Below are 22,379 nucleotides of genomic sequence, written 5' to 3' on the forward strand. Positions count from 1 at the left end.
GAAACAAGTCAGCAGGAAGGGCCATGCTGCCTGGGTTAGGGTTTGGGCGAGCCCAAAGCACTGCAGGTCACTAAACTGTGGAAGTGTGCCTGGGACTGTTCATCCCTGACGCTTGGCCCCTTCTTCCTCCTCCACCCAACCTCCATAGCTTTAAAGGAAAAATGACCAGGAGCGGTGTTGGTCTCCCTGGGCCAGAGGGACTAGAGGTCCTACGTGCCCATCTATAGCTAGGACCTCAAGCAGGGGGAGAAGTTGGACCATCACAGGTCTACCAGACACAGGTGCCTGGATTCATTCCAGTTATGGAATCTTCTCAGAGCTGCCGGTTCTCCAGGAAGAGAGTGTCGCCTTGAGGCCAAGTCAGGGGACTGTAGCTGTGGATCTTGCTCCTAGACCCTGACGTGTGCTATGGAATTCCCTGCTCCAAAAATGGGGAGTGGACACTCCTGGGGGGATGCCCACACAGGGAGCATGTAACTGTCCAGCCCCGCAGTCTGTTTCTTTCTAGGTTGGGGAGAAAGGAGGTTCTGGGCCTCCCGTGTGACATGAGGTAGCTGGGGTAAAGGGTCAGGTCACAGCCAGAGGGAGTCGGTTGCAACTAGCCCAGTGTAGTCCCTGCTCTGTGGCTCCAGATAACATGGCTATCACAGGTCTGCGGTGCCTCCATGCAGCACGGCTTCTAACACATGTCCCAGTACTCTCGGCTCCCTGGCAGCTGCCTGGGGCTGGGTCAGGGCTTGGCCCTCTGCCCCCAACCCTCAGCTCCTGCTGTATGAGGACATTTTTTCTGCTGGCGAATCTTTTGCCCAATGCTGTTCTTCCTGTCCTAGAGCTTTTGCGAATGGCCTGGTTGTTTTGCCATTTAACAAACTACAGATGGCCTGGTGAAAGACACCCCCTCCCTTGAGGCCATGAGCCATGGAGGCAAAGAGATCACTGAAGGGGCTCCCACCCACGTCACCAAGGTTCCACGTAGGGCTGCCACAGGGTGCATGGCATTGACCCCACTTCAGGCCACACAGAGGACTGCTGAGAAATACTCTCATCCGGATGGGGGGCGCATCACATAAGGTGGACCCCTGTCCTGGCAGGTCAGTGCCTCCCGAGGCTACTATGTTTCCCACCATGAGGCTGCTTTGGGTCAGCTGACAGCTGGCTCTGACCCGATGGCTGTGGGCCACCCAGACCACCTGCCATTTGCCCAATGTGTCAGCACAAGCCAACTGTCCAGCTGCTTTCACTCACTGGACATAGCTGTCCCCAGAGGGGCACCCCTCTGGGGTCTTGCTGGGGGACAGCCAGCGTGAAAGAGGCTGAGGACTGCCCACTGCAGTCAGAGCCCAGGATCCCACCCTGACTGCCTGGGTGAGGTGCATCCTTCTTTCTTCTCACAAGAGGCCAGCCTTCACTTGCTCTTGGGAGCAGCCTGGTCCAAAGGGAGGGCCCAAGGGATGCAGAGTCACTTCTGGGTAACTTTATGAATGGCCTTGTTCCTATGAGCCCGCCCTCCCAGATACCCCACCCAAAAGTTCTGGGTGAGGAGAAATGGTAGAGAGGGCAGTTGAGCTGCAGACATTCTGTGCAGGGTGAGGTGCCTGGGAAGAGAATTCCACGGGCCCCAGGACATGGGCCAGCAGGTCTCCCTCCAGAAGGGAGGCCCCGGGCAGTTCTCTGAAGCCACCACCAGCAACTACCTGCTGTACCCACCAGTTCCGCCATGCAGCTCTGACTATAGGTGCAGCGATGGCCCCTCCTGCACGTCCCAGCACAATGCCCCGGTGACCTCTTCAGCCCCACCCTCAGCCCTTCATGGGTGAACAAGCACCCAGGCTAGTTGTGGACAAGTAGGACAAGAATGATCCATGGCTCTGAGATGATGCCTCCAAAACCAAGACTGGACTCAGACATTTGCCCCAAACTAGGGACTCAGAGACAGCAGACCCAAAGCTGAAAGAGCTGTCCACACAGCCCGCCTGGACTCTGCCCCTATCCACAGCAATACACTGGAAACCTAAGTGGAAGGGCTCTGCTGAGTTTTGTGAGTCCTTCTGGTGAATCACTGACCTGAAAGGTGGTTGTGGGACCCCAACCTCGGTGTTCCTTGACTCTCTGCAGCTCCCATTACACTCGGATCAAGCCTAAGGCCTCACAGCAGCCCTCCTTCCCAACTGTCTCTCCACCCCCTGACCCCCTCACTGCCCTTGGGAACCTTCACATGTGTGTGCCCGGCGCTGTCTTAGTTCTCTGGCTGGCACACCAAACCTTTGTCTCTCTGCTGTCACCCGTCTCTGCCCCCAAAAGGCAGCTCTCTCAGGCAGTTGAGCTGCCCTGGCCTGCCTCCTCTGCCCTGGCCTGGCTCTCCGTGATTCGGGAGCAGGCAACTTGGGCAGGAAGCCTGTCCCTTGCACCCAACCCCTGACCAAGCCCCACCCTAGGTCCCTGGTCAGCTCAGTTCCTTCTGGGCAGCTCTTCCATGTGGCAGGGCCAGTACCTCTAGGCCACGGGGACCTACCTTTGTACCAGCTGATGACGGGCTTGGGTGTGCCAATCACACGGCAGGCCAGCTTGACTGTTTCACCCAGCTCAGCTGTGCAGTCGGCCAGCTCTTCCTCAAAATCTGGGGGACCTGGGGACACACATACCACATACCTGGGCCCTCAGTTCACCCCTGGCAGGGCCAGAAGTCCCAAGGCCAAAGGGTGTGGCTGCTACAAACACCAGTCCTTGTGATTCCACACTGGGCCTGAATGGGCTCTGAATTGGAGGCAGGGTGTTCCTGGGGAGTGGTGGGGAGTATGGAGAAGTTAGTGTGTTGAAAAGGAGCCTCTCCTATTCCAGGTGGGAAAGGAGACCCAGGCATCAGACCTTCATACCTCTAACACCCTGGGCATCTACTGTGTGCTAGGGGCCCCTGAATGAGACCCAATGTCCCCATTTAGGTCAGAGCCAGCCCAGCACCCCAGTTCAGCACATAGAGAGGCTGAGCTGATGGAGGGGAGAGCTAGCCATCTGTCCCAGGAGGCAGCCCCTTCCCCAATGGCTGCCCAGGCAGGGGCAGGGGCAGGTGCAGGGGCCTGGGTATCCCCAAGCCAGGTGGCCTGCTGAAAGGTTGGAGCCTGCATCTGGCCTCCACACCAGGACTGGCACTCACGCCAGACAGGCAGGGCCAGACGCTGCTGGATGCCACTGATCTCCTTCACCCAGGCATTCTTGGTGATGACAGTCCGTGCCTGCAGGAGGAACTTGCGCACCGAGTCCTCCCGCTCATGCCACACCTCGAAGGCACGGTCATCCCCCTCCACCTGCTCATTCAGGTCGATGTTGCTCAGCTGTGGAGGGAGGAGGCAGGTTCACTGCCCTGGATGTGGCCAGAGGACCAGCCTAGGCCTCCCTCATACACCCTGCAGCCTCCCCACCCCACCAGGCTGTCTATTGCCCACAGACCTTCATCATGTTCCGGAACACATAGCTGAAGGTATCAGTGTGTGAGTCTCTCCTGGGCTTGCAGACTACCAGGTGGTGCGGGAACAGGAAGACATGGCGGTGGTGGCCCTTCCAGGGCATCCTTGCACCTGGTGCCCCCTCCCACACGATGAAGTGGCCCTGGGAGAGTGGTCGGCCTTTGGTCAGCCTGCAGCACAGCCGCCACCCTGCCCTACAACCCGCCCTGCATGACGCCCCCCCTAGACCTGGCGGATGGGCTCGCCCAGGGCCTCCAGGGTGCCTGGGTAGTTTTCCATGAGCGAAACATGCAGCTGGTTCTCAGCACGCTGAGGCAGGGCAGACACCACTGCATAGGCCTGCTCCAGCAGTGTGCAGTTCTGCCGGTTCCGAGCCTTGTTGCGGATCAGCTCCTGAAGAGAGATGTCAGGTCAGGGCGTACCACAGGGCAAGACGAGGTACTGAGGGCAAGGGACAGCCCGCTTACCTTGAGCAGGGCCTGGTACTGCTGGACCCGCTGGACTGGCTGCTCCAGGAAGTGCTGTAGCGGGGGCGGGGGCGGCTGTGAGGGGTCAGCAGCCGACAGCACCTCCTCTGAGTATTTCTGTGGGAACCACAAAGTGGGTTTCAGGGCATTAGGGTGAGGCCTGGGGGTGGCTCATGTCACCCAGGTCCCAAGAGCAAGCACGTATTCCCCCCTTCCCAGGTGGGCCCTCCCGTCAATGGCTGGTCACTGACAGGTGAGAAAAACTTCAGGGGGCTCTACCTGCTTTACTCACTAAGCCAGGGCCCGGGGACCTAGGCAAGCTGGTGGGCGGTCCCTGGCAGGTGGGGAGAGGCAGGGCACTATCAGGGGACCTGATTGCGGAGACGGGGCCAGCAGCATCAGGGGAAGGGGCACCTTGTAGAACTCCTGCACAGCCGTGCTGACCACCACCGACTCGGCCTGCACTCGGCCCACCAGGAACTCCAAGTACTTCTCGAAGGCTACCTGGTTCTTAATGAAGCACATGGCCACGTCATCATCCGTGTCACAGATCTGCAGCTCCTGCAGGAAGCTGCCATGGAAGGGACAGTGTCAGGACCCTGCCCTCAACCCATGACCCAACTCCAGTCCTCAGGTTTGGGAGGAAACAGGCTCCTGCCAGGGCCTAGTCCCACTGGCTCCTGGGATTGAAGTGAACAAGGGCCATGGGAACACATGCGTGTGGTGTTTGAGGATGTGCACACATATACGAGCATGTATGTATATGTGTGCCAGCATGTGATGAAGTATATGTGCACTCGGGCACATATGTATAGGCATGTGTACACGTATGTGGGTGTGCACTGTGTGTTGTGTGTATGCAACCCATTCCCGGGCATTTAAGAGCATGTGTATGCACATGCATGTATGCTCGTGGGACCCATGTGTGTGTTAGGGCATGTGAACACACACGTGTGTGCGTGCCTGTGTACAGAGGTTGCAGCAGGTGGGACTGCTGCAGACACTCCATGGGTAAGCCAGGTGCAGAGACCTGTGTTCCTTGGGGGGCATGCATCCTTGCACAGAGATGTGTATGCCCACAGGTAAATCGGGTCACCCCAGTTTCTTTCTCTTCTTGGCTCTTGTCCACCCCAAGGCTCAGATCTGTGGGTACATGTGCATGTGTGTGAGAGTGTGCAAGCCTGTATGGTGTCTGTGTGTGTTCAGTGTGTGGCATGTGTCCACATGTGTGTAAATGTGTATGCATGCACACAGGCCTGCCCACCTGCTGTGGAAGTGGCTGAGTTCCTGCATGTTCCGGAAAATGACAGTCTTCTGGCTAATGACGGTGGCAGGCACATGGGGGCAGTGGTCCAGGTACTCCATGTGGTGGCTCTGCAGGAACTGCAGCTTGCCCACAAAGGCCTGCTCGGAGCTCAGCAGTTCCTGGATGATGGAGCTGGAGGCAGAGCGGGAGGGGACCAGGAATTCAGGTGCTAAAGGGGTACCTCCCCTCACATGCAGCCTTGGGCCAAACAGATGGTGGAGGCACTACCCCCATAGGATTGCCCCACCACACAAAGTCACCAGGCAAAGACTGCACCCACACACACACACACCATGGCTCCTCACCTCAGCCGCCTCTTGTACTCATCCTCAGACACGGCCTCCCTAGGGAACTCGGGGACCTCAACAGGCCCCCACTCAGGCGATAGCTGGTGAGGAACAGAGAGGGTCGTAGGTGGCCTTGGTGTTGGCCCAGCCCTGTGAGGGGATGAGTTCCTGTACTCATCAGGGGACAACATTCCCAGGACAAGAACCCCACCCCTGGCAGTCTAGGTACCTTGAGCCGCTTGTCCAGGTAGGCAGGGGATACCCAGCCCTGCCGTGAGGGGCTGGACTTGGTGGGCTTGGTGCGCACAAGCCAGCGCAGAGGGTGGGCTGAGTCCAACACCTCCACATACTGGCCCTCCCGCAGCGAGATGGTGTCCTGCTCAGCCCCCAGAGGCAGGTAGTCAGCCGTGACCACGTAGATATCAAAGATCTGGGGGAAGGGGTGCTGAGTCAGAACCAGGAAGGAGCCAGTGGAACCTCTCATGGACCCAAGCCACAGGGCCCCTGGTAGTGAGTGGGGAGGAAGGAGTCATCCTGAGATTCTGTGAAATTACACCACAGGCCCAACCCATTTCTGTGATGAAAACACAAAAGGGGTGCCAGGTAAGGCTACCCCAGAGTGACAGGGGGGAGCACTGGGGATGTGGGGGTGTCCTGGGTGTGGTAGGATGTCAGCTGTTCAGAGGTACACTTCCAGCCTCCTCCTCCTGGCTTCCTGAGGGCCCAGTTCCCTCAGCACCCTCACTTTCCTCCCCCACAGCCCCATGCCCCCCAGCTCACTGCCCCTGCAGCACCTCTCCCCGGGAGTCTCCATCTTCCGACTCTGAGGATGACTCCTGGACGATAGAGGAGGGGCGGGAGCGGCCGTGCCGGGGGGATGCAGACGGTGTCTTGGACTCCTCATCACTGTCACCTCCAGGCACCTGCAGCTTGGCTAGGGGCACAGGGCATGTGATACTGGGAAGGGACAGCCCCTTGTGCCCCTTCCCTTGGGTCTCCGGGGTGTGGGGATGGGGGGCCCTAGCCCTGGGTCACCGCCCACACCATCCTCCACCCAAAACCTGGCTGCACGAAGATCCCTCACCCTGAGTGATCTTCGCAGACACCATCTCTGTTATTTGTGAGGTCAGCTTCTGCAGGAACTCCTCTGTGCCCACCTCGGCCAGGGACAGGTGGCCACGGGCCTTAGGTGCCAGGGGCTCTCCTGGTGGTCAGACCCGAGCTCAGCCAGCGTGCACTGCAGACGAGCTTGAGCAGCCCCTGCAGGCCTGCCCTGAGCCCAGGGTTCGGGGAAGAAGGCATCACATAGGCTTTGGGCTAAGCTGCCAGAAGCAGATGGGCCAACCAGGATGAGGGGCTTTAATGGCTCAGAGGTATCTGAGCCAAGGTATGACTGAGGGGCTACAAATACAGGGAAGCAGGGCCCAGGAGAGGGGCATTGGGTGGTCAGGAATGTGGTGGCCAGCACGGCTGCAGGGCACTAGGCCAGGGCAGTTCATGGCCAAGCCAGGTACAGGCTAGGATAGGGCAAGAGCATACAGATGTTGGAGCCCCCAATGGGGTTTGTGCCTCCTCTCTTGAGGGCATCAACTTGGCAGTTTGTCTGGGAAGGGGTTTGGGTGGTTTGGGTGGGGTGGGGGTAGAACCTAGATATCCAGCCCTAGGGTGTGTAGATTGGGGGGCGCAAGCTTCTGTGGCTGGGGTCAGGGGTGAATGAGGGCCACTGAGGGGGTAGGTACAGGTCACCTGAGAAGTGGCCCAAAGGTAGGTGATGGGCACACAGCCCCATCCTCTCTATTTCTGTGCAGATCAATACTTGTCATAGAAAAGTGAAAAATATACCAAGGTTCCAGAACACACTGTGCAGGTGCCTGGGAAGGGGCTGGACACTCACTCCAGTCCTGACTGGGCAACCATCTGCCCCTCATCTGGGCGCCACACGGCCAGCTGGATGGCTGGACGTGAGAGCTGACCCAAGAACTGGCCAGGTGCAAGGGCAACCAGAGCTCAGAACCGGGCCCAGAGGGACACCTGAGGAGCCCCAGCCCAAAGCTGGGAGAGCCGATATTGCAGGCCACCCGGGGTCAGGCAGCCTCCCCCACACCCCATCCCAAATTAGGCATAGGCCACCTGTGTGCCGCCATACCTTTTTGCCCAGCAAGGTCAGTGAAACCTGCAGGTTCCAGCATCTGTTCAGAAATAGCTTGGGTCCTAGAGAAGGTGGGGGTATCCTAAGGGTTTGGGGAGGGCCCACCACCCATACCCTTGGGAGGGAGTCTGAGTGCAGTGGGCCAGGTGCCACAGTTAGATCCTGGGAAGGACTCATTTTGCAATGGGGAAACCAAGGCACAGAGATTAGGGGCTGGCCCAAGCTATACAGCTTCAAGGGGCAGAACCAGGCTGTGGCCCAGGGTGGGGTTCCCTCTCCAACAGCGTGCTGTCCCCCACCCCAGGGCCAGGGCCCCCAAGCCACCCCCATTAGCTCTGGTACAGCCCCTCACTCACCCCTGAAGAAAGGTAGAGATGAGGGCCTCCTTCACCCCAGCTGTGTCCCCCACTGATTCCACCTCCTTGGGCACTGTCAGAAGGACAGGTGACTGCCAGGATGATGCCCAGCCCACTGAGATGATTTTGGTGGGGACCTCTGCCTGGGATGTCTGGGCCACCCCGACCTGGGGCCTTAGCCCGTCTATCTAGAGCCACCAAAGAAAGCTGTGCCTGGCATCCTGACTTGGCCTGCACCCCCCCCCCTCCAGTGGTAGGGGCAGGAATGAGTCCACACTTGGTGCTCCGCCCCACAGGGGCTGAATGGGACCAGGAAGAGACTGCTTGGGGCCTATGCTTGGGGAGGGGTCTCGGTGGGGTCTCAGGGAGGGGGTGCAAATCCCCAGCAGTGGCAGCTCCCTCCCATGCCCACAGGGTCACCCATGCCCACTCACAGCCAGAGACACGTAGGCTGGCGGAGCAGAGAGCCTGGCCAGCAGCATTGGATGCGATGCAGTTGTAGATTCCCTGGTGCTGTCGGCCCACATCCAACAGGACCAGGCTGTGCTGCTGGGCTGAGCTGGCCACTGTGTAGCCCGGTGTGTCTGGGCCTATCCACAGCACCCGCTCTGCCTCCTCTTGCAGCCAATGCACAGCTGGGGCTGGCAGACCTAGGGCAGGAGCGGACGATGGACAGTCAGCCCCCACTGAGAAGGGGGCTCTAGAGATGGGAAGGGGCTGCTCTGAGTCCTCTGGAGACCCTGTGTGGGGAAGGTAGGGTGCCCTACCTTCAACCTTCACAGAGAAAGTGATGCTGGAGCCCTTCTTCACCTTCTTGGAGGTGAACTTCTCCAGGAATCGAGGCGGTACCAGCTGTTGCTGCACAACTGGAGAGGCACAGACAGCTGCTGGGGACCAGTACAGAGCCACAGCCCCATGTGGTACCTAGGCTCTGCCCCTTCCTTCAGGCCCAGACCCCCACCAGCCTGGGCAGCTGTCCCTGCAGCCTGCTCCCAGTGTGCTCCTCTCCCTCCACCAGATGGGTCTCCCCACACCGCCCTACGGAACCTCTGGTGCCCCTCTGAGGGCCAGGACTTGGCTCACCTGCTGCTGGCTCCTCTTCTGGGTCACTGGGGCCTGAAAGAGGCAGGAAAGTTAGACCTGAAGTGGGATGGTGCTTCCTACCTGGACCAGGGCCTACTCAAAGGGTGGGGTCCCAAAAATGCCCTCCCACTCCTGTACCCAGCACCTTCTGAAATCTAGGCAGGGAGGCTTCTGCTCTCCCAATGCACTTCTGCCCACAGGGCAATGACCGTGGACCTAATCCCATGCTTGCCATTGGTGGGGGGTGGTAGGGAGAGGTGTGGGTAGACATCAGTCCTAGCACCCACCTCGGACCAGCAGCCGAGCAGATGAGTAGGCAGCGCCCACGGTGTTGCTGACATAGGCTGAGTACTGGCCAGCGTCCTCACCAGTGACTGAGAGGATCTCCAGGGTGTGCAGTGTCTTCTTGTCCACCATGCGAATGTGTGCAGAAGCAGTCAGGGGCTGCCCGTCTTTGAACCAGTATAGGCGGGGCACCGGGTAGCCTTGGTACCATAGGGATAGTGGTCAGCATAGGTCCCCTGCCAGTGGGGACCTATGCCCTCCCCTTGGCCTGAGGAGAGGATCCCTGGAGACACTTCGGGCCATGGCCATGGCCTGACCTCTGCTTGGGGGAAGCACCACCTGGCCCTCCAGCCCTATTCCCCTCACCTTTCACCTTGAGCTGGAACTTGGCCAGGCGTGTGCCAGGAGCCACCTGGAGGTCTTTCAGCTCCTCCACTATCTGGGGCAGTTGTCCCTCCTCTGACATAGACTCTGCACCATCCTGCTCATGGCTGGCAGAGAAAAGAGGGGCAGTGTGATGTGGACAGGTAAGGGGCCCTGGGCAGGAGGGGTGGGGTCAGGCCTAGATGGTTTCCCAGGTCCCCCATTAACATGCTAGACAGAGGCCACATGGCCAGATGAAGCCCCCAGGTCTGGGATTCCATCACTATAAGCCAGCACAGCCACCCACACTCCAGGGCTAGGGCTGCCAGCCTGCTGGGCACTGCCCACACCCAAATGGCTCCCACCTGGACAGGTAGCCTTGGGCACTGAAGTAGGACGAGGTCTCTGTGGCATCTGCGGCAGTGTCGTAGTCAGTGCTGGTCACTAAGGACAAAGTGAAGGGGGTTGGAAGCTTCAGTCTCTGGAGGGAGGGTAGAGGGGCTGGAGGTTGAATCAATCATGCCTATGTAATGAAGACTCCATGAAAATCCAAAGGGCTGCAGTTTGGAGAGCTTCCGGGTCAGTGTACAGAAGGAGATAAAGGGAGAGTGGAAGGTTCAGAGAACAGGGAAGCCCCGGCTCTTTCCCCATGCTTGGCCCTGCATACCTCTTCCACATGGCTGTTCCTGAGCTATATCCTTTAGAATAAACCAGCAACCTAGTGAGTACATGTTTGAGTTCTGTGAGCCACTCTAGCAAATTACTGAAACCTGAGGAGGTGGCTGCTCAGTCACAAGCAGAGGGGACAACCCGGGCTTACCACTGGCATCTGAAATGGGGGTGCTCTTGTGGGACTGAGCCCTTTACTTGTGGGGCCTGATGCCATCTCCAGGTAGGTAATGTCAGAACTGAGTTAAATTGTAGGTCAACCAGCTGGTGTTGGAGAATTGCTTGTCATGGGAAAAACCAGAATTAGGCACAGAACCATCAGAATGGTTTTCAAGTCACTCAGCATTAAGCAAGTAAGGACACTGATCCCTTACAGAGGTCAAATAAAGGTGAACCCTATGATTGTCCCAGCTTCCTGCCTCCAGTTTCCAGGCCTTGGAGAAAAAACTGAGGCACAGCCAGGTAGACCTTGAGTTGAGGGGACAGAAGGCAGTCAGAGTTCACAGTACAGAAAACCAGAGCCGAGGAAGCAGCACAGAGCCCCTCCCTCAAGAAGTCATCAGCACACACCCTTGGGAGGGAAGAGCCCTCTGAGAGGCTGGGGGACAGTGCAGGAGGGGCACAGGGCCACGGAAAGACGGGAAGAAGCTCTAGACTGTTCTCTCCCCAGGACAGGGACAACTGCTTCTAAGGAAGTCACTGTTTCCAGAGCCCAGCTCAAGGAGACCCGCAGGAATGAACCGCATAGGCTCCTAGCAGAGTGGGACTCACAGTGCCAGGGCCCCAGTCACAAGCCACCAGACACACAAGGAGGCAGGAAAACAAGACCCACCATGTGGAGAATAATCAATCAGAGCTGACGTGATGTTGCAACTGGCAGAGAAGGACATTAATGTGGGTATCACATGGTATTTTGTGTGCTCAAACAATTAAGTAGAGACATAGAACATGGAGAGAGGACTCAAGTAGAAGTTCTGGAGATAAAAAATACAGTAGAAGAGACTAGTAGCGGGTTAGATACTAAGAAGAACAGAACAATGCAATAGAAAAAGCCAAATAAAATGCACAGAGAAAAAAACAATTTTAAACTTGAAAGTATCAGTGAGCTGTACTATAGCTTCACGTGGCTTGATATATGTATAACTGAAGTCACCAAATAAGAGGAAAAGAAGAAAACATTTGAAGAAATAATGGCAAAAAAGCTCCAAACTTGCTGAAAACTATAAACCCCAAATTCCAAGAAGCTTAATGAACATAAAGAAAAGTACACCAAAGAATATCATAATCAAATTACTCAAATCCAAGGATACAAAGAAAATCTTTGAAAGTATCCAAGGACCATTTTTGCAGAAATTGACAAATTGATCCTAAAATTTATAAAGAAAAATGCAAGAGATCCAGGATGTTCAACACAATCTTGAAAAAGAATAAAGTTGGAAGACTAACACTTCTGTATTTCAAAACTTACTGCATAGCTATCGTGTGGCAATACCATTACAACAGATGTTCACACTAGTGGTATGGAACTGAGAGTCCGAAAGAAACCCACACATTTAATGGGAACTAATTTGAAACAAGAGTAACAAGAGTTCTGAGATAATTTTATGGGAAAATAGTTTTTTCAACACACTACTGGAACAACTGGATTTCCACATGAAAAAAATAAATAAAGTTGGGCCCTTACCTCACACCATATACAAAATAAACTCAAAACAGACCACAGACCTAAATGTAAGAACTGAAAATATAAAACTCTTAGAAGAAAGCATATGTGTAAGTCTTCATGACCTTGGATTAGGCAATGGGTTCTTAGATATGACAACCAAAGTGCAAGAAACCAAAGAAAAAGTAGACAAATTAGACTTTATCAAAATTAAAAAGTCATTCATCAAAGGACACCATTAAGAAAGTGAGGAGAGACTTCTGGCAAGATGGAGGTATAGGTAGACTTACTGTGCCCCCTCGCACAACCAAAAGGAGGACAACAAAAATCTAGAAACAAAACAACAACCAGAACTGACAGAAAATTGAACTGTATGGAACTTGGACAATCAAGGAGTTAAAAGATAGACACATTCATCCAGACTGGTAGGAAGGGCATAGTCATGCAGCTGGGCGGAGAGGGATCACAACACAAAAAGCGGTGGCACTGTGTGCGCAAGACGGTGGTGGGTGGACCCTGGGCTCGCAGGTGGCAGCTGACAGACCCCAGGCTTGGGGTGGCAATGGGAAGACCCAGCAAGGAAGCGATTGTGAAGTGAGGCACTGTATGCAAGGTGGCTGGCTGACTGGGCAGTCCCACATTCACATGCAGATAAACCAGGTGACATTGAGACAGACCGCGCAAGCCAGGGTCCCAGTGCCAGGAAATAAAACCTCAAAACACTGACTGAAAACACCTGTGGGGGTTGAGGCGCAGGGAGAGACTCCAGCTTCACAGGAGAGTTTATTGGAGAGACCCACAGGATCCTAGAATGTACACAAGCCCACCCACATGGGAATCAGCACCAAAAAGGCCCAGCTTGCTTGAGGGAAGCGGCGAAGGGGACCTAGATCCAAGGAGAGCAGAGCAAGCACCATTGTTCCCTCTCTGACCCCACCCCCACATACAGCATCACAACCCAGCAACAGGGTTGCCCAACCCTGGTGAACACCTAAGGCTCTGCCCCTCATATGTAACAGTCACAACAAGGCAAAAAAAAAAAAGGCCCAAATGAAAGAACAGATTAAAGCTCCACAACAAATACAACTAAGTGACCAAAAGATAGGCAAACTATCAGATGCACAGTTCAAAACACTGGTGATCAGGATGCCCACAGAATTGGTTGAATTTGGTCACAAATTATATGAAAAAAAATGAAGGCTATGCTAAATGAAATGAAAGAAAATGTACAAGGAACCAATAGGGAAAGAAAACTGGAACTCAAATCAATGGAGTGGACCAGAAAGAAGGAAGAAACAACCAAACAGAAAAGAAGGAAAAAACAAGAATTTAAAAAAAATTAGAGGCTTAGGAACCTCCAGGACATCTTTAAATGTTCCAACATCTAAATTATAAGGGTACCAGAAGGGGAAGAGGAAGAGCAACAAGTGGGAAACTTATTTGAACAAATAATAAAGGAGAACTTCTCCAATCTGGCAAAGGAAATAGACTTCCAGGAAGTCCAGGAATCTCAGAGAGTCCCAAAGAAGGTGGGCCCAAGGAGGAACACACCAAGGCACATTATAATTACATCACCCGAGATAAAAATAAAGGAGAGAATTCTAGAAGCAGCAAGAGAAAAGGAGACAGTCACCTACAAAGAAGTGCCCATCAGACTGTCAGCTGATTTCTCAAAAGAGACCTTACAGGCAATAAGGGCCTGGAAAGAAGTATTCCAAGTCATGAAATCCAAGGACCTACATCCAAGATCGCTCTATCCAGCAAAGCTTTCATTTAGAATGGAAGGGCAGATAAAGTGCTTCCCAGATAAGTTCAAATTCAAGGAGTTCATCATCACCAAGCCCCTATTATATGAAATGTTCAAGGGACTTATCTAAGAAAAAGGAGATAAAAAATATGAACAGTGAAAGGACAGCAAACTCACAGTTATTAACAACCACACCTAAAACAAAAGCAAACCAAGAGGACAGCTAGATCAGGAGTGGAACCATAGAAATGAAGATCACATGGAGAGTTAGCAACAGGAGAGTCGGAGGAGGAGAAGGGGGAGAAGGTATAGAGAATAAGTAGCATAGATGGTGGGGAGAAAATAGGTGGAGGTCAAGAGTAGTGTGGGAAATGTAGAAGCTAAAGATATATGGACATGAACTTAAGGGGGGAATGTGGGTGGGAAAGGGTGTGCAGGGTGGAGGGGAATGAAGGGGGGAAATGGGAGAATTGTAATGGCATAATCAATAAAATATATTAAAAAAATAAAAATTGGCAAAATATTTGAATAGAAACTTTCCCAAAGAAAACATACCAATGGCCAATAAGCACATGAAGCAATACCCAAAGTCATTATCACTAGAAAATGCAATAAAAATCACAGCGAGACACCACCTCACACCCCTTAGGGTGGGTGTTACTTAGAAAATTAACACAACAAGTGCTGGCCAGGACATGGGGAAACTGGGAGCCCCTTACATCGATGCTAGAGTGTGAAATGATGCAGCTGCTGTGGAAAATCAGTTTGAAAGTTTCTCTAAAGGTCAATGATACAGTCACCATGTTACCCAGGAATTCCACTCCTAGCTACAAACCCGAGAACTAAAACCCATGTGCACACAAAAACTTGTACATGACTGTTCACAGAAGCATTATTCATAACAGCCAAAAAGCACTGAGGGATAAATGTCATGCAATGATTGGATAAGAAGTCCACGTGCAGTGGACTATTTTTAAGCTTTATATAAAAGGGAATGAACTGACATATGTTACCACATGGATGGACTTAGAAACATGCTCAGTGAGAGAAGCCAGGCACAAAAGGCCATATGCTGTGTGATTCTACTGTGTAAGATGTCCAGAATAAGCAAATCCACAGAGGCAGAAGGCACTAGCTGTTTCCAATGGCTGGGGGAGAGGTGGGCAGTGGGGTGGGGTGGGGGGCGGAGTGTGATGGCCAATGGGTGCAGGGTTTCACCTGAGATGATGAAAATGCTCTGGAACTAGTTGTTAATGATGATTGCCCAACCTTGTGAATATACTGAAATCCAGTGTGTTATACATTTTTCTATAGCAATTGCACTTTCTTTATTTTGGGGTGGGGGAGAATCCTGTGAGAACCACACGAGCCTGGTGCTTTTTGGGCAGGCAGGAACTCCTTGAGATTTCTGTGGTAACTGGACTGTTGAGACTTTCTGTCTCACCTTCGGGGTGAATTTTGGATGCCCAAGGATTCTGAGCCAGAACCAGCTTCCTGGGTGTCAGATAAGCGCAGCCCCACAAGTCCTCACACCCTGCAGGGAGCCTTCAACAGGGCCGGCAGCGCTCTGCATCTGCCTGCTGTCTGGGAATTCTTTATATATTTTTAAATGCTGAATTTTATGGTGTGCAAACATCTAAAAAAGTTTAAATCCCAATAGAAAAGACAAGTTATGTATAGAGAAACAAAGAATAATGCCATATTTCTCACGGGAAGCAGTGCAAGTTAGCAGACAATAGAGCTACATCTTTAAAGTAGGGACAGAAAAACTGTCCTAGCAAAAATATCTTTCAAAGAAAAACCAAAATAAAGACATTTTTTCAGACATACAAAAGCTGAAAGACTTCCAGCATACACAGTCTACAAAAAATGTTAGACGATGCCCTTCGGGCAGGAGGAAAGGGGCAATGGGTGGAAACCTGGACCACAGGCCAGAAGGAAGAGCTTGGGAGCAAAGGTGCCACGCATGGCACCTGTGTGTACTCCCGTCTCATTTAAGATATCGGACTTGTTATTGTTGTGTTTTTTTAAAGATTTTATTTATTTATCTTTAGAGGGGAAGGGAAGGAGAGAGGGAGAGAAATATCAGTATAGGGTTGCCTCTCATGTGCCCCTGCTGGGAACTGCTCTGCAACCCAGGCCTGTGCCCTGACTGGGAATCGAACCTCCATCGTCTGGTTCGCAGGCCCATGCTCAATCCACTGAGCTACACCAGCCAGGGTATTGTTGTGTTTTTAATAGTGTTTTTCCCTTTTTATTTCCAGAGAACTGCAGATTCACATGCCATTCTGAGAAATAGTACAGAGACCCCATATACCCCTCACCCAGTTTCTGGCAAGGTTAACTTTTTTCTGAACTATATAAATGGTGACATTAATCCACCTGCCAACCTGGTTCAGACTTTACAAGGTTCACATGAACTCCATCGAGTGTGTATGTTGTGCACCGCTCTGCCTGGTTTCAGAAATTGTAACTCTACCCCTTCTGGCTAAGGATGAGTCAGTGACCTCTGGAATTCGAGCCGCAGGAGACAAAGCTTGTCTCTGGTAGCAAATGCTGCCTCAGTTTCCAACCTGCCCCCAAAGCATGGTTGGACAGGTAAGACTCCTCAGAGGAGGGGCAACCTAGGCCAGACATGATCACTTGGGAGGCCATCATGAAAGGACTCTGGGGGCTGCAACAAAGAGCAATGGACTCTCGCCCCCCGGCTTTGACAAAGCCCGAGTCCCCATGTCCCCTGGGAGAAGCGCTTCCTGGCTCTGATCCCCTTAAGCCTGAATACCTGATGGGGAGGGGTGCAGCTCCTTGCCTTGCTAGAGCATGTCCTGGGGAAAAAATCTGGCATCACAAAGACTTCCTGATAAACCTGTGAAATCTGCTCTGCTAAGAGTGCTTGCATTCATATAATAAGGGTCCGAGAGGAAATGAGTATGTCTCCCAAAGTTTCTGCAACTCTCTTCCTGACAGACACTGACTCAGACTAAGCCCTCAGATTTCTTTGAAATATTATCTACTGTTTGATCCTTGCCTCCCTGTATTCCTGTGTATTACAACCCAATAAAATCCCTTGGAGGAAGGGGCTCAAGGCCTTTTTCCCCTGAGAAACTGGCCATCTCTCCTCCCCAAGCAGATCACATCATGTCTCTGTCATGTTTACTCTCGTTCATGGCACATGGGGGGACTTGCGAGGAAAGTTGCCCCCACAGTATGTATTCATGAATAACATGCAGCTTTATGACACCTGTTGTGTGTGTCGGTAACATGTTCCTTTATCTTGCTGAGTAGCACTCCACAGGACACAGTTAACCACTCACCCCCCGAAGGACATGTGCCCCTTTCTCCCTAGTTTTTGGGTTATTAATAGTTTTTGGCTATTAGGAATAAAGCTACTATGAGCATTTGGGTAAAGGTTGCATTATTGAGTTGAATAATTATTGAGTTCAACTCAAAGGTTGAATTTGAGTTTTCATTTCTTGAATAAATGCCCAATAAAATGATCGTTGGGCCATATGGTAAGCACATGATTAGTTTTGTGTAAACAGACACACCGCGTTCTGGAGTAGTTGCACTGGTTTCCCCTCCCATCAGCAGTCCACGGGGGTCTCCTGACTCCACTCCTCCAATGCAGGGCCGGCAGCACCATTTTTATGTAAGTGACCCAGGACTGTGCAGAGGTGTCCTGCTGGGCCCTGATTTGCATTTTTCTGTCAGACACCTTCCACACACTTATTTGGCATCTCCAGGTCCTTTCCCATGAAGTGTCTGTACACGCTCCTGTTCTAATTGGATTTTTATACATTTTTTACACTTTAATATTGAGCATTCTTTATATAGTTTAGATAAAGTCCTTTATAAGATGTATGGTTTGCAGACATTCCCTCCCAGCCTATAGCACTTTATTCTGTACACCAGTCTTTCTCAGAGCACTTTTTAACTCTGATGACATCCATTTTACCATTTTTTTCTTTTACAGGTCAAGTATACGATGGCCTTTCCTAGTCCTAGGTACTGAAGATTTTCTCCTATTATTTTTCTAAAGTTTTATATTTTACATTTAGGTATGAAATCCATTTGCGTTAATTTCCATATAAAGTCTAGGTTCTTATTTTTCCTTATTAATGTCTGAATTACTCCAGCATCATCTGTGAAATTCTATCCTTCCTCCACTTATAATTGCTTTGCACTTTTGTCAAAAATCAGCCAGACACATTTGTACACACTGTCACATGGTCTTTGCTGTGACCATCCTCCATCCTGAAGCTGTCTAGGGATCTGCCAGGAGCCACCATTTTAATGACTTATCAGCTGAGAATTTCAAGGGACTTAGGAGCTGTGAGCCAGGAACCAGAGATGGGGCCTGACACGTATTACTAATTGACCACAGTGCCATTGATCACCCACCACATCCCTGGACACCTCCAAACCTTCCTGGGTCCCTCCTCAGCCCTGATGCTTCTCAAGAAGTTAAGGTCCCCACCCCCACCCCAGGGGGCTCCCAGAGAGCTCTCCATCAGCCACAAGACCCTGAGGCCCCAAGTCTGGACCATCATCCAATCCCACACTGCCCCTCCTAGCCAGGAACCCCCAGGCCACCCACCCTGGGTCAGCACACCAATGGACCACACTCACAGTCGACTCGGAGTTCGGCCTTGGTAGAGGATACGCCCATGCTGTTCTCAGCCAGGCAGCGGTAGACGCCCATGTCTGCAGGTACCACAGCAGTAATGATGAGCTGGTGGCCGCCCTGCTGGTCATCACTGATCATGTAGTGGTCGTCTTCCTCCAGTACCCTCCCGTCCTTGAACCAGCGCACGCTGGGCACCGGTTGACCTGTCACCACACAGTCGAAGCTCACAGGATACCCGTCCAGCACCTCCTGGTTCTGCAGCTCAGTCAGGAACACCGGGGCTGGGAGGAGTGGATGGAGTATGCACATTAGCCCCAGCCCTGGCCCCCAGATCACCTCAGCTATGGCAGGTCCACACATGTGACCCAACAGCCCCCGTTCCAGTGAGAGCACTCAGAGACCAGATGGCCAAACAGTTCCTCCCTCTTCCCCATTCTCCCAAGCCTCCCTGCGGCCAGAAGGACAGCACAGGGAGTGGGGAGGAAGGGACATGGAGGGAGGACCACGGCAGTGTAGCTGGGAGTCCAGGGTTTGAGGCCTCATGCTCAGAACTGGAGGGAGAAAATTTCAAGACACAACACTGCAGGTTAACAACACCTCTTCTGTCATTTCTAGGGACATACAAGTAAACAGTGGGATGTGTTTTTAATTAATTTTATTTGCTGAAGTGGGAAATGGGGTGCAGACCAGACCACGTGGAAGCCCACCTTTTATATAGATTGCATCTGAAACCCTCTTGGAGAAAGAAAACAGAAGTCAGCATTCCTTCAGCTGGCCCACAGATAAGAACGCTGAAGCTCTGATAGGCTAGCTAGCAGAAGGCAGAGCTGTGGTGCACATGGAATTCTAACCACCCCAAAGCCAGGGCTCTTCCAAGCTCAGTGGGTGGCAAATGCCAGGGGCCAGAAACGGCAGCCTTAACCTCTCAGTTGACCCCGATCACCCACCAGCCTTGTCCCACCTCTCCTGCCCTGCCCCAGGCAGCTTACAGACTCACCGGACTCTGTGGTGCGCAGGCTGGGCACTGGCTCCAAAGGCGCCACGGGGATGAGGGACACCTTGGTGATGCGTATTTCCACCCCCTGGTGCCCCTCCTCTGACAGGCTGATGTCCACCCCAATGCCCAGCATTTGGAACATCTCCTGGAAGTGGGTAGCGGCCCGGCGGGCCTCAGCCAGTGTCTTGAAGCGGATGCAGACCGAGTGTTCGTCTTCTCGGTATGTCTGCCAGTCCCCAGGTTGCTCGGACTCTGCTGAGCCCTCATCCGCACTCAAGAAGATCTCCTCATCCGAAATCTCTGCTGGGCCCTTTGTGCAGAAGAGATGGTGCAGCCGCCGGGCTGCCCGGCGGAAGGCGTCATCCAGCTCACTGCCAGAGCTCTCAGCCTCACTCTCTGTCCCGCTGATGACCACACGGGCGCTGTGGACTGCAGAGCCAAACTTGCTGCTCACCTGGCAGGTGTAGCAGCCAGCATCGGCTTGACCCACACCAGTGACCAGCAGAGAGCAAGTGCCATCCTTGAGCTGGTCAATGTGGTGGTGTCGGCCATCAGTCAGCTCCACGCCATCCTTCAGCCAGTGAGCCTGCACATCTGCCTTGCTGGACACTACACACTCCAGATGCAAGACATCCCCCACCTGAGCTTCGGTGTCCCCAAATGTGCTACAGAATATGGGCCCCTCCTGTTGCCTCATTTCCTTTCGCACTCTGTAGCCCTTGAAGGCAGCCTGGATCTTCACGGCTGCCTTGTCCAGGGATGGGTCGCTGAGGTCCTCACTACTCCACTCTCCTGGTGGCGAGCACACTGTGGCCGGCTGCTTCTGCTGCTTCTGCAGCTTCCCAGAGGGGGCTGCTGGGGCCCTGACCTGTGTGCACAGGTCATGTTAGAAAATCAAGGCCTGGGTCAGGGAAAGGATGGGCAGGGGCACTGGGGGCAGGCTGGAGACAGAACCTGGTCTTCACCCCGGCTCCAGCAGGCTGCTCTGCCTCTGCCTACTGAACACTACACTACCTTCACTGAGGCTGGATCCCTGAGTGAGCCTGTTGTCACATGGATCAAGCCCAGCCTCGCTGACAGCACTTCACACAGTCACCAGACAGACTCACAGGGTTGTGAAGAACACTACAGAGAAGCCAGCTCCAGCTCCTCAGGAAAAAGTTTAAACAGCTGGATGAATTGGATGGGTGGATGGACAGATGATGAATGGATGGATGGGTAGATGGGCAGATCAGCGAATGGGTAGATAAATAGATGTGTGGATAGATGCTTGATGGTGGGCTAGATAGATAAACGGCTAAGTGGAGGGCAGATGGATGGATAAACAGGTGGTGATAGTGGATGGATAAATGAGTGGTGATAGACGAAGGAACCACTTGTTTGTGATAGTGGTGATAGTGAGGGAACGGGTGGATGGTGGATGGTGGATGGGCAGGTAGGTGGGTGAATGTATGGACAAACAGAGGAAGATGAACATGGATGGATGTGTTGGTGGGCGGTGGATGCACAAGTGGATATGTGAATGGCAGATGGATGGATAAATGATTGGTGACAGACAGATGGATAAAGGCTGTCTGGCTGGATGGGTTGGTGGGTGGTGGATGGTGGATAGATGGTGGACAGTGACCTGGTGGCTAAGATCTGAGACACCCAGGCCTCCCTTGCAGGCCAGGCTGGAGGCTCACCTTGCTGGCCAGTGGAGAGGCACCAGGCTTCCCAGCCTTCTTGAGATAGGTAACCAGAGAAGGAGTGCCTGCCCGGGACTCATCATCAGAGCTGGTGTGTGACAGGTCAGCCTCGCCTGTACGCGCCAGCTCATCAGCTGTGGAGTAATCCTCCGAGAGGTCAGGGGCTGCGTCCTCTGCCTCCTGCTGCTGGTACAGCAGGCGCCCGTCTTCCTCGGGCAGCTCGCAGATGGAGTCCAATGTGGGCTCGCGGCTCATGCGGCGCTTCCGAGCCAGGGCCTCCCACAGCAGGTGCAGGTCGCCTTCCTGGGCTGCCTCAGGGGGCAGGCTGGGCTGTGCAGGGACCTCATCCCCAGATCTCGGGGTCAGCACCACTGTGGGCAGCAGAGGACTGGTCAGCCAGGTGGGAACACAGTCATGGCCCTGGCCCTCCTGGGGTGCCAACAGTGTCCCCTCAGGAGGCCCCTGCTACCTGCCTGGCCCCACAGAGCTCTAAGGGCACAGTTTTCCCAAGGTTTCAGAAGCTCCAAACAGCTGTGTCTGAGACTCAATTTCCCCTGGTCAGGGAGCCTGGAGGCCATGGGAAGGTTTGGAGGGCAGAGGGACTCAGAGGACAGGAGCCTGAGGACTGAAGGGACCAGCAGTGGGCAGTAAGGGCTATGTGCCCAGGACCTGGGTCAGGGAAGGGGTGCAGCCTAAGATGCCCGAGATACAGGTTCTGATGTGAGGCTGATCCATGCAGGGTCTGGGCCTCTCCCCAGCAAGCTTCCATCTACTTTGGTGTGAGGTGGGCATCCCAAGTGGCCCCTTGCTGTGGAGGTCACCACACCCCAGGGTCCCTCCCACTTTCCCACCCCCCCCCCCGACTCTGGGCCCAGAGGCACACCCTGGAAGGTGATGGCAGCGGCAGAGGTCGGGTCTCCGGCCGGGCGGCAGCAGTACTCTCCCTGGTCCTCTGCTGAGAAGCCGCGGATCACCAGTGTCTGCCGCCGACCGTGGGAGACGGCCTGGAAGCGCCCACCAAACTGGATGGGCTCCATCTCCTTCAGCCAGACAACCTCACCGGCCTCTGCCACTTCACACTCCAGACGCAAGTCCTCGCCGGCTACCACCTGACGGCTCTCGGGAGAAGGGGGCACAGGAGCAGGTTCCAGGGGCTCTGCAGCAGATGAGCACGTCAGCAGGGACTTGCCCTGCCCCACCCCACCCATGGCATGGGGAGGCCTGAGTGCTT

General features: G+C 53.7%; 1 protein-coding gene across 1 annotated transcript in view; it reads right to left on the reverse strand.

Annotated features, from left to right (window-relative positions):
• Window positions 1–22,379, reverse strand: part of OBSCN (obscurin, cytoskeletal calmodulin and titin-interacting RhoGEF) — a gene marked incomplete at its 5' end in the record, with an annotated part of 76,373 nt that overhangs the window by 26,221 nt on the left and 27,773 nt on the right. The window contains 23 exons of the mRNA XM_037068826.1: window positions 2,513–2,626; window positions 3,152–3,329; window positions 3,445–3,603; window positions 3,690–3,854; window positions 3,929–4,045; window positions 4,343–4,499; window positions 5,193–5,366; window positions 5,540–5,622; window positions 5,751–5,951; window positions 6,316–6,455; window positions 6,606–6,725; window positions 7,668–7,732; window positions 8,027–8,099; window positions 8,461–8,676; window positions 8,794–8,892; window positions 9,110–9,142; window positions 9,397–9,594; window positions 9,761–9,885; window positions 10,123–10,201; window positions 18,466–18,744; window positions 19,461–20,328; window positions 21,146–21,519; window positions 22,032–22,304. Coding sequence (XP_036924721.1) covers window positions 2,513–2,626; window positions 3,152–3,329; window positions 3,445–3,603; window positions 3,690–3,854; window positions 3,929–4,045; window positions 4,343–4,499; window positions 5,193–5,366; window positions 5,540–5,622; window positions 5,751–5,951; window positions 6,316–6,455; window positions 6,606–6,725; window positions 7,668–7,732; window positions 8,027–8,099; window positions 8,461–8,676; window positions 8,794–8,892; window positions 9,110–9,142; window positions 9,397–9,594; window positions 9,761–9,885; window positions 10,123–10,201; window positions 18,466–18,744; window positions 19,461–20,328; window positions 21,146–21,519; window positions 22,032–22,304 — 4,290 coding nt within the window. The remainder of the gene's footprint in view (window positions 1–2,512; window positions 2,627–3,151; window positions 3,330–3,444; window positions 3,604–3,689; window positions 3,855–3,928; window positions 4,046–4,342; window positions 4,500–5,192; window positions 5,367–5,539; window positions 5,623–5,750; window positions 5,952–6,315; window positions 6,456–6,605; window positions 6,726–7,667; window positions 7,733–8,026; window positions 8,100–8,460; window positions 8,677–8,793; window positions 8,893–9,109; window positions 9,143–9,396; window positions 9,595–9,760; window positions 9,886–10,122; window positions 10,202–18,465; window positions 18,745–19,460; window positions 20,329–21,145; window positions 21,520–22,031; window positions 22,305–22,379) is intronic.

Source organism: Sturnira hondurensis, unplaced genomic scaffold (assembly GCF_014824575.4).
Source record: "Sturnira hondurensis isolate 20B ecotype Veracruz unplaced genomic scaffold, ASM1482457v3 Scaffold0018097, whole genome shotgun sequence".
NCBI classification, from domain to species: Eukaryota; Metazoa; Chordata; class Mammalia; order Chiroptera; family Phyllostomidae; genus Sturnira; species Sturnira hondurensis.